At 40.5% G+C, this 12264-nt stretch overlaps 1 protein-coding gene across 2 annotated transcripts in view; it reads left to right on the top strand.

The window, feature by feature from the left end:
- mettl15 (methyltransferase 15, mitochondrial 12S rRNA N4-cytidine) overlaps positions 1-12264 on the top strand; it is a 61513-nt gene that overhangs the window by 33792 nt on the left and 15457 nt on the right. For both annotated transcript variants that reach the window (XM_088333702.1, XM_088333703.1), the window contains one exon: positions 11471-11662. In XM_088333702.1, coding sequence (XP_088189828.1) covers positions 11471-11662 — 192 coding nt within the window. The remainder of the gene's footprint in view (positions 1-11470; positions 11663-12264) is intronic.

Below are 12264 nucleotides of genomic sequence, written 5' to 3'. Positions count from 1 at the left end.
GTTTGTATTATATTTCTCACTCTAATCCGAATTTGACTGAAGCTGGATAGAACCTTCAGGTCTAATCAAATGCTTCTCACTGGTCTCGGAGTTAATTGGTCCAATCAAATCCTTTTCCCTTCTTAATTTTCAGCCTTTCCTCCCCATGCAGAGGTGGTGGGCTGAGCATGTCATTTGTCAGGGAATGGGCCCACGACGGCGCAGTGTGAGGGAGAATTTGCTCTTCTGGTGGATCTATAAGATCCGAGTGGGGAGGTGTTTTGAGTAAAGAAGGGTGAAAAGAATTGAAGCGCTAAAAGTGAGTGTACCAGGAAGTCGCAATGCCACGGTGACGGGGGGTATGTGTGTTCATGAGCAAGCAGGGGGAGGAGGAAAATGAGATGTTCCTGAGACCATGGCGTGGGAAGGAATCCTTATACGTAGATTCCGGGGAAGCCTCTCTCCAGGGAATCGACAAGAAAAATGAGCCTGTGAGCAGGGAATGACAATTAGGGAAGAGTTTCTAAACACTGTTCTGTCAGCAGCAATATACCCCCGCTGTAAACTCTTCAACGCCTACTCGTGATGCAAGTTGAGAGAAGCTAGAGAAATCTTGCAATTAACCAATAGTATTGGAAGCCTGAGTAAAAGGTCCCCTGCAGCCTACGCAGCGCATCGTCCACCAGGGCAGGAGGATTTTCTCTTTACTTGTGTGTGTATTGAGGCACCCTTAACCCCTATGCAAATCACAAACCACCAACATGACTAAACCTCTTTGAAATCTGGAGGAAATTCTATCTCCGAGAAAGTGTAAGTGCAGCTTGCTTGTGAAAGTAACCTCTTTTCTTGTATGCCATATTTTCCTTCATTTTGCCCACGATGAATGTTATAAAAGCACACGATTTTATGTTTAACCAAGGGCAGGAGTGTCCTACTCTAATGGACAGTCGGCCAAGCACAACATTTGGCTTCAAGCTTAGGACTAATGGAATTTTGAACATTTTTAAATCAAATCAAATTTCTTTGTAAAGCACTTTTCAGGTGATAATTGCCAGTCAAAGTGCTGTATAAAAGCATTCAGCGTACAACAAAACAATAAACTTCCTTCTCCCGCCCCATCCAACAACCCGAAGTACCTCATACACAAACACACAATGAGTAAAATACAATAAAAACAAATCAATTGTAATAGAAATGAAATATGATTATAGCAAGGCACAGGCTAACCATGTGGGGAAAAGGACCTGAGGGAGGCTTATCCACGCTGATATGGATGGCAGCAGATGGCCTCAAGATTTTCAGCCATTGAACCAGACCCTAGAGTGTGGGCCCCCCAAATGAGGACACAGTAGAATGTAAACATAGAAATAAAAACCACTGCAGCATAAAACATAAAAATGTGAAAGAACATGTAAGGTGTGTTATAGTAAAACATTAGGAGTTAAAAAGATCAAAACTGAATCAAAAACTAAAAAATAAAAATGATAAAAAAAACATCAAAAGCCATATTAAAGTCGGTCTTGAGCGTCCTTTTAAAAATGTCAAGGATCCCTGCACACCTGATGTCCTCTGGCGAATGGTTCCATAGGTGAGGACAAAAGTGGCTGAATGATGCCTCACCACAGGTTTGGGTCCTCACCCTAGGAACTGTCAACAAACCACTGCCAGAGGACCTCAGGGACCACGAGGGCTAATATGATGAAAGCAAATCAGACAGATAGGATGGCCCAAGAGCATTAAGACATTTAAAAACTAGTAAAAGCGCCTTAAAATTGGCCCTGAAACGCACATGGAACCAACGCAGAGATTTTAAAACTAGTGTAATTTGATCCCTCACTGTCAACAAACCACTGCCAGTGTGAGCTCACGTGCTGCGGAGCTTTGTAAGATCAGGGATTGTGTAATTGTAACCTGTGTAGTCCTTTGAGAAATTTTGTGATTAAGGCCTATACAAATAAATGTGACTTGACTTGACTAATATCTGCAAGATGGCAGTGCTCTTTTTGGGAAGAGCAGAGAACAGGGCATTGCAATCATCTAAACAAGAATTTATAGAGGCATTCACATACCTGTCAACCTCCACAGCTACATGCCCGTTCAAACTCGTATTTTCCCGTACAACATACAAAATAATCGTACACCATATTTTTTTTTTTTTCGGAATGATGCATGATGGGAAATCCCCTGGCGGCAGACGCATGCGCACAGTAGCATCAAACCGCTCGCTTCGTTTGCAACGGAAAAAACGATACAGAGATAGAGGCTTCCACGGCGAACTCCTTTGACTTGATTGATTTGCTGTTTCGTGATAGTCTGTGTATACCGGATGGTACCCATCATTGACAAATTTGTGTTTTTCCGTACAGATTTCCTTTTACCGCGTACTCGTCTTAAAATGCATAAAAAACGTACTTTGTGACAGGTATGCATTCATCATTCCCTGAGAAAGAAATGGGCGGACTATATTTTTACTGTATATGTATATGGTCTCTGTAGGTCAAACATGACACAAACACTTTTAACATTTTAGAATGCTGTAAAAATGGGTTGAATAAATATTACACTTCTTAGATAAAATCACCTCGTAGAAGTTCAAAGGTGCGAAGTGTGGTTTTACTGCCGCCTTATCACTGGTAATGGGTTGTAAAAAGACAGGATACCTCCTCAAACGCAGAAAAGTCATACATTGTGACGTGAAGTTGTGGGTCTAAGGCTTGAACTCGGGCCTTGAGAACTTATCTGCAATGCAAAACTCCAGCGCATCTCTCCTCTGCTTGTTTTCCACTTTCTCCGCTGTCCCCCTGTGTTAGAAAAGCTCTGACTTTTAAAAGGATAGCATCACAAGCAAGGCAGTTTTGAACAATCCGCCGGATGTGTGTGATCGGCCATGGAGCCTAAATGTAAAAAGAAAATAACAACTGCACAAAAATAAAACTTTGACTGTATTAATGTGATTTCATTTACTTAACCTTTTCAGAAGGCTGCTGTTTTATTTTTATGAATTTATGCTGTGTTCTATTGCACTCTTTCTGTTGCCCAAATGAATGACACGTTATGCATTTTCATTTAGTGGTTAATTATTCGAATTTTAAAAAAAATTCCTCAAAAATTGCATTTCTTTATTGCATTTCTTTCATTTTATAAAAGCAATAAAACATACTGTCATTAATTTTCTTCCTCATGCCCTGAGGCTCTTTAACTCCACCCGGGGGAGTAAAAGCCCACATTAAACCCCACCCACACAATTGCATATTACCCTATTTTTATTACAGTGTGTATTTTCTGTAGCACTATTTAAATACTCTATAACAAACCGTTATATCTATATCTTTATTTTATCATTTTATTTTTAAACACTAGGATACTGCTGGAAGTGTGAATATCCCTACGGGGATGAATAAAGTTATCTATCTGTCTATCTGTCTATCCGTCTATCCATCTATCATTGAGGTTGTAATGAAGTTAAACATCACCTGAAAAAGAGTAGTCACGTGGTGCATCATTATCGCTGGATCCAAACTTCGTGATTTTTATAGTAGTCGAATATAGCTTATATAGATAAATACAGCATGTGTTGCATTCATTTTAAGGCTTAAATAAGGCTTTTAACTTTTTGCAGTTCAAGTTTTGGATCCAATATGGCTCTTGAATATTTTTGGGTTGCCGATTCCTGACATAGGTAATTTAGGGCATTTTAAAAGATAAAGTCATAGAGGTCTGAAGGAAGCATGTTTTTACTGTGTTATTTTACTCAATTTTAACATTGTTTTTTTTCTCAATCTAGTGAAGAGAAAAACTTATAAAAGGACGATCATAACATACTTTTGATTTGAAAAAAGCGAACATGCTCTCCGTATATAATTAGGGTCAAATCTAGTTTTTATTAAAAGCTTAACAGTATCGGCCGAAGATGTTCAGATAAAACACACTTAAATTTGTTTTCAAGGATTGAAAAGTGCTTACATTTTGGGTGAAGTACTTGTATAATGCTTGAAATTGTTACTGTGTTCCTCAGCAAGTCTGCTTAAAAGTTAAGCCGACACTGCTCTGTGGTGGCTTCGCTTTTTCATTGCATTTCTACTTCCCTCGTGATTTACAACAGCTGGCATTAGTTTGTGTGGCAATGTCCAATGAAATGTCCCTGCTCCTGTGGGTTGCGCCCAAGTGGACAGGTTAATGCTTTACATGAGCTGGGCACTATGAAATGTGAATTAGTGCAAATAATACATATCAATTACGGACATTTATCAGGAGCCATGCAAAAACTAATGTAGCGTTTCCCAGTGGTCAATTTTAATGCAAAGAACTTCCTCCAACTTAAAATGGAAGCTACATATTACTCATTTTTACCAAACAACACTCAACAACTCAAAAACACATATATTTGCTCAAGATGTAAAAAAATGTTTTGATAGATGCACACGCAATATTAAAACTCGCATATTTAAATCGCATATATATTTGTTGCTCTACAAAATACATGATTCACACCAGATTTATTCTTTTAATGGTACTATAAAAATTGTCTTTTAAAGTCCCTAAAAGTGCTCGAATTTGGCCATGAAACTGTTTTACTCACCCGAGATAAAGCACATCTCTTATAATATATTAATATTTAACATAATATCTTAGCTTTGTGTTACTCATTGTTAGTTACATTTCTGTTTTTTTACGTTGCATAGAGAGAGGCACCCGGGCAAACAGACACGTCACAAATGATGTTGCTCTTGCAAAGTCTGGCCACAGATTTTTAAAACATTTTTTAGACTGAACTGAGGAAGCACAAACTGATAATATGAACAAGTACTAGAGTACTGCTTTGCTTTTCTATCTGTGTGTTCTCTTTATTTATAACCTTCTCTGTTATTTCCTTCATTGGATTGAAGATATTTTCATCTCTGGTCCCCTGCTGAAAGCAATCAATCAGCATCTTGTCTTGGGCTTCAGTGACGCAGGTAACGGAACTGAACAGGTCAACACAGGGGAGTATTTCTGGCATGATTTGAGAGGAGCATCAGTATTTTGAGCCCTGTTATTGTCAGATATTGCAGTGGTGGCATCTTGGTAGCATCTAATAAAATAATCCTTATCAATATATACCGTTCAAAAGTTTTTGTGTTTTCCATGAAATGTCACACTTTTATCAATGAAATGAATTGCAATATATGTCAAAAGTATAGTCATGACATTAAGGTCAAAAATCTAAATTTTTTGGGGGTATCTGCAAAATTCATGATTAAATTGGCTTTATAGGTCCTTAGAAAGTGCTTGAATTTTACATGAAAAAGTTATACGAACAATGATTAATGTAATAAAAAGTATGTCCTATCTTAGATTATGATTTAGGGGTGTAAGTTGTGATTATATAACGATTAATGTTTTTTTTCCCTCATTATTTTTTCTTTCACCAAGATTCAATTTCTTGATGTGTTCATCAACTGTGAGTTTGTAAAAAACAAACAAAAAAACTACAATTTAATTAATTTCTACAACAGTGATCTAACTTGGGGAAACTCATGCATACTGGAAAGAGACGAAAGTAGCATACATACACTTATTTCAATCAGTGATTTTCAACTGGTCTGACTGGAGAACCCATCATCGCACCCTAATCACAAACTGTGTCCCAAATCTAATTTATTATATAAAAGTAATGGTGCAGTTCAAACCAAACATAATACTGTATATTCACCTTTAAAATAAAAGAATACCAGCATAATCAAAACGACTTTAAGTATCTTATATAATCGCATAAAAGCCTACATCGCAAAAACAAAAGCAAACACACAAAACATGTTCTCTGGTTGATCAATGGTCGTCTTCAAATACAGCTACAGTGTGTCCTTTGGCGACATACACAGGCTATTGTTTAACATGATGCAGCTCATTTTTCTCTTATGATTCTCTCAGCATTTACTCATGGGCCACATCAAATTATCTGGAGGGTCACATTTGGCCCGCTGGCCTCAAATTTGACTGAAGCTGCATAGTACCTTCACAGGTCATATATTCACTTTTGGTAGGATATGTCTTAAAAAATGTTGTTCTCAGCTGGATTCTGTAAAATGGAGTCCTAAAAATATTGTAACGTGCTTTAAGCATAAATAGTTGAGTACTCTTAAGTAATTACCACACTAGGATTCTAAAACATACACTACTAGAGCTTGTCCATTCAATAATACAAGAGCTTACATAAGGTATTTATCCAACTCGGTCTTAGACACATAATTAACTAAACATTTGACATTTTTAGGCATTTATAATTTTCGAAAAAGTTGCAGGAGACATTGTTGTTGTTTTTATTTTCACCATAAAATATTTGGAATCTATTATGACCTGTAAGTGTGGGGGAACATGTTTAAACTTCCACTTTCAATGCTATAGCATTGCAATAACAATGACAGCACAAAACTTTGCAAAATAAAGTTGCTTTGTATTGTAATGATCCCACATTATTGTAAATGTACCTGCTGGTTCTATAGCTATCAAACTGTGAGCTAAGTTGTTATGACTCAAATTGTGATTTTTTAGGACTTAATTTTCTGTGTTGTGTTTATCATTGGCAAGAGCCCGAAAATTGATAATTTGGTAAGAACAACTCCTGATGGAGAAAAATCTAATGTGGAGCACTGTTACCTTAAGAGTGCCATAGGTTGAGCCCCTCCTACAACATCTTCATGGTTGTTCAAGCCTCATGTTATTTAAAATAAAAGCAAATTTCTGCACCTACTTGTATTTTCAAAAATGCAGATTCATATCATCGTTTTTTTTGCAGATTTTTGAGTCAATATTTTTTTATGCATATTTTAACCACCAGGAGGTGCTTAATATCCACTGTCCCTTGAAACTTTAATGTGAAGGCAGGGCCTCAAACTATCATCCTGCAGACCGCAATTGGATGTATCGGATGCCCCTGTGGCAAACACAAATTCATAAATCTTCTAAAACATTGAAATCTGAAATATATGTCTTGTGTTTCCGTAATGCAATGGTTACCAAACTCGCCAAACACGCGAAAGGTTCCCGGTCGAATAACATAAGTTGACCGGGAGAGGGGTGGGCGCCACCAGGCTGTACTTCCCAAAGACACACCACAAAAAAAAGTGTCCTTACGACCAATGTTTCCTCTAATTTTCCACGGGTCTGAGCGTTCACACAAAGTCGGTGAGCAATGCTTGAAACAACTGTGAGCAACCATAATCCCATGTGTGGCAAGATAATTAATTATGAAACATGTCCAAAACTTGACATCAAGTTACATTTTGCTGAGTTTCCGGCAATGCAAAATTATTTTTCTCTTTTGAATGATGTCACGGTCGCCATGACGACCAGTATGCCACGCCCCCGAACTCAAGCTGAAGCAGATCAGCTGATTGATGTTCTGCTATTTAAGGCTGGATTTTGGGTTTGGCGGGTGCTGGTTCATTACTCTTATACCCAATCCCGGTCTGTTATGCTTGTCCTGTTTTATTCTGTTATGCCTTGTCATGTTTTAGTCTGTTATGCCATGTCCTGTTTGAGTTCGTGTCGGAGGAACTCTGTATTGTTCTGTTTTGCCCCGGAGTATTGGGCGACTTTTATTTTATTTAAATAAAACTTATGGATCGTCAACGCATTTGAGTTCTCCCTTCATGCCTCCTGCCTACGTTCTGGTCCGGTCACCTTCCACGCCACCACGCCGTCTCGTGACAGAATGAACCAGCCAACAAATAGAACTCAGCGAACGATCCCAGCGCGACTTGGGAGAGCTGGAGAGCGCAGTTCGGCAGGCGCCTACTGAGTTGGCCTTCCCTGCCCGTTCGAACCACGGCCCCGCCCGTCGTGGCCCTTGCTGTGCCTCGAATGGGGTCCCGGGAAGAATTGACGCCTGCCTGTTCGACTCTCATGCCTGCCTGCCCGACTCCCGTGCCGATTGCCTGCTATTCCGTCTCCCCTGCGTGCCAGCCCGACTCCGACTCTGCTGCTCGTCGGCCGACTCCGACTCCGCTGCCCGTCGGCCGACTCCGACTCCGCTGCCCGTCGGGCCGACTCCGACTCCGCTGCCTGCCAGCCCGACTCCGCTCCTCCTGTTTTGCCGGTTCTGATTTTGACTCTCTCATGTCTTGTCTGTTCTGATTTTGACTCTCTCATGTCTTGTCTGTTTTGATTTTGACCCTCTCATGTCTTGCCTGTTTTGATTTTGACCCTCTCATGTCTTGCCTGTTCTGATTCCGCCTGTCCTGTCTGAATCGCCACTTCTGAATCTGACCCCCCTGAGTGCGACTCTTCTGAATCTGACCCCCCTGAGTGCGACTCTTCTGAATCTGACCCCCCTGAGTGCGACTCTTCTGAATCTGACCCCCCTGAGTGCGACTCTTCTGCATCGGCCTGTCCTGAGTGCGACTCTTCTGCATCGGCCTGTCCTGAGTGCGACTCTTCTGCATCGGCCTGTCCTGAGTGCGACTCTTCTGCATCGGCCTGTCCTGAGTGCGACTCTTCTGCATCGGCCTGTCCTGTTTATCTGTCCTGTTCTCGTCGGTTCTGCCTGTCTGTCATCCCCTGTCCAGTTGGCCACCAGACCCCCCTGCCGAGCGCCGATTCCGATCCGCCCGACGCAGATGGCGCCTGCCTCTCCCCGTTCCTGCGTGTTCGGAGGAGGGAGCAGGGTTGCCCCAATCGCGATCGTCAACATTCCGGGGCGCGAGGTAGTAATTTTTTCTTTTTTGGGACCTCGGGAGCTGTCCCTTAAGAGGGGGGCTCTGTCACGGTCGCCATGACGACCAGTATGCCACGCCCCCGAACTCAAGCTGAAGCAGATCAGCTGATTGATGTTCTGCTATTTAAGGCTGGATTTTGGGTTTGGCGGGTGCTGGTTCATTACTCTTATACCCAATCCCGGTCTGTTATGCTTGTCCTGTTTTATTCTGTCATGCCTTGTCATGTTTTAGTCTGTTATGCCATGTCCTGTTTGAGTTCGTGTCGGAGGAACTCTGTATTGTTCTGTTTTGCCCCGGAGTATTGGGCGACTTTTATTTTATTTAAATAAAACTTATGGATCGTCAACGCATTTGAGTTCTCCCTTCATGCCTCCTGCCTACGTTCTGGTCCGGTCACCTTCCACGCCACCACGCCAATCCGTGACAAATGAATTGACTCATGTACTATTGCAAAGGTTGTACGGCCTACAAACGTCGTTTGTTCTTACAATTCTTTCACAAGATATCCATTTATTTTTATTTCCTGATATATTTTGTCACATAATATTAACATCTTTGGAGGCTTATTTACTCGGTTGTAAGATACAGAACTGTACTTAATCACATTTTTTAGTGGAAGTACAATGTTTGCAACAAGATTCACTTGTTATAATTGGAAATTATTTGAATGCAACACAAACTTTTTCCCGTGTTTTTTTCTACTTTTTTAAAAATCCGTTTAAAAAAATCTCATTGTGTTTATTTTTTCGAGCTGTTACTTTTTTCTTTTTGTTCTCTATTGACTTTTTTCCTACATTTCTTTCTTTTCTTTTTTTCTGGCTTTTTTTCTAAATTTTTCCTTCTTTTTTTCTCTTCCTTTTGTTTCTTTTTCTCTCAGCTTTTTACTACTTTTTCATTTTGGTATTTTTTTCTTTTTTGTTCTATTCCCCCCTTCCTTTAAGTCATTTTGTGCATAATTTTACATAATATTTGGTCAGGTTGGGATTAAAAAAGCAAAAACAACCTGAAGAGCCATTTAGGGCCCGAAAGAGCCGGTTCCTTTTAGTGAGCCGAGCTGAAGAAACCGGTTCCCCGACAAACTCTCATTTTTGTGCGCTGGCTAGATTTTCGTGTGCGCTGAGAATGTGCGAGCAGTGCGCAATTGCGCATGTGCGGAGCTTAGAGGGAACACTGCCTACGACCCTAAGAACATTTGAGATGCTTGCGGACCAGCTCTGAAAGTAGCTCAGTGCTGGATCATTGTGAATTTCTAGTAAAATTATTGTTTTAGCGGTTGACTGAGTTGTTTTACCCTATGTTTTACCCTACTTCAAATAATTAACCCGGTAATAACATAGAAACAACATAGTAATACATGTTAGGTTTTTATTTTAGACATGCATATTAAACTTTGTGCCCTTCGCTCTAATTAGTAACAAAACGTAGCTCTCACCTTGATAAAGGTTGCAAACGCATGGTTTAATGTGTCAAATCAACAGTATTTTAACAAATGTTGTGTTTAATTCTCTGCACATGGGATGGTTGGATGCCAACTATTGCAAATGTTATTCCACAACAAGCTTGAATTCTTGACAATAAAATCTATTTAATGTTCCATTTTTTCAGAATTTTACTCTGTTCTCAAAGATGGGTAAAGCAAATTTTACCATTTACCATTTTAAGAAAATAGTCAAAGAATTGAAATCTGATGTTTCTCACATCTTTGTGAGAGCCTGATTGTGAGGACGGGTTGCCTTGGGAAGTGAGAAGGCATTGTCTTACTAACCCCATGTTCAAGTCAGTATTCATTTGTCTGTTTTAGCTGGTAAAGCTCCCCCAAGCTTCCCATACTTAAGATGATTTTGTTCAAAAAGTGTGTTCCCCTCACGCTCCCTCACATGCCGCTGTTGCAATTGGCCCAACTATTTTAAAGGCTCTAACTAAACTTCAAGGCTTGAGCGCCAACATTCTCCCAGTAAGCCTGAGGTTTGAAATCCTGGCCAGGTTGCCCTCCGGTCTAAGCCAGGCCTGTATGGACACTGAATCCCACGTCCCAGCAAACCAGTGAAATTCAGGTTTTTTAAGCTGGAATTCGAAGCCTGTTCATGGTTGCTCATTTTCAAGAACTATTTCTGAACTTTTACAACCTAATTTTCAACCTTCAGCCTTCTCACCAGATGATGACCAAACCATTCTCCACGCCAGCCTTTTAGTGACTCTTCCTGCTAGCAGCTCAACTTAGCCACTTGAGTGCAACCTACTGCAGCTTTCGCCACATCCAGCTAGAAACTCTTTTTAGCGGTATTGGATAAATTAATCTCACTCGGTGTTTCAATGTAGCTCCCAGAAATTCACCACTACTTTCAATTACTGTGACTTACTGACGTTAATCTTAATTAACAGTATTTGGAAGTCGACTTGCAAAGAGGTGTCCTTTTGGTGGCCATAGAGTGACTGATTTGTTAGCACTTTGGCCTCGATTCTCTGATACAGCAACCACTGTTGGTAAACTATGACACACAGTCACTTTAAATAAGAAAATAAGTAACTCATATTTTTTACATGGACTTATAGTCGGTAAATAGAATTTTAAAGAAGAGGGTACCTAATGAGAACCAAATTGTAGAACATGGTCTTATCTTTTGGTGTTTTTCTGCAAAGCAGTGAACCAGTCATGAGTCCTTTTGACAAAGTGTGAACTGTTTGAAATAATGGAAATGATTTCGACATAGTGGCTAAAATACGCATAGAAAAAAAAAACTTTGAAATAATTAAAAGATTCCAAAAATTATCTGTTGCCATTTTTCTCTCACCAGTGGCAGAGTCAAACCTTTACTTGGACGATTCAGTGATCTCGAAGCTCTGCTTTCCAGCATCAACGTGATAGTGGGCAGCATTGATGCTGTCCTGTTGGATGCTGGTTGTTCTTCCATGCAGATGGACCAAGCGGAAAGAGGCTTCTCACTTAGCAAGGATGGGCCCCTGGACATGAGGATGGATGGACAAAGGTGAAATATTTTCTTATTGTTTTCATCATATTCAACAATTTCTCGGATTCTGGTGTATCGCACTGAACACAGACATTTTTACTGATTAATGATAATAGATCTGGCGCTTGTGAGATACAGACTCTGTATAGGTGGCTTGTCTGAGTTGCTACATACCTGTAGCAGTAGGCCGGACCTGCAGACCTGATATTGCATCCTCTCCCGACACTGCCTCAGTCTCCTTCCAGATCCGTTAACAATCCACAGAGCACCTGGTGGTGATCAGCATTTTTCGCGCTCATCTGACTTTCTTCAGAGTCAGATAAGTTTCATGACTTTCTTTTCGATATAACGAGCTGCTAAAATATTAGATATCACAGTTGTTCGCAGTTTGTTTTGGTGGATACGTTGACTCGTGCGCCCGCCTTGCTGTTTGCATACACCAGCCTAACAGACAGATGTGCCCCCGCCACAGACAGTCACGGTCACACACACACGCACACACACAAAGCCCTGCTTAACCTGACCCCATAATAGCATTTGGTGTGTGTTGTCTGATGCAGAACACAATGCGCAAAAATCTGCGAAGTATCGTAGCCCCGAAAAAGTAAACTGCGATACAG

The sequence above is a fragment of the Urocampus carinirostris genome, chromosome 4 (assembly GCF_059441175.1).
Source record: "Urocampus carinirostris isolate Australia breed hairy pipefish chromosome 4, RoL_Ucar_1.0, whole genome shotgun sequence".
In the NCBI taxonomy this organism is placed as follows: domain Eukaryota; kingdom Metazoa; phylum Chordata; class Actinopteri; order Syngnathiformes; family Syngnathidae; genus Urocampus; species Urocampus carinirostris.
This window is presented reverse-complemented; position numbering and strand designations above follow the sequence as displayed.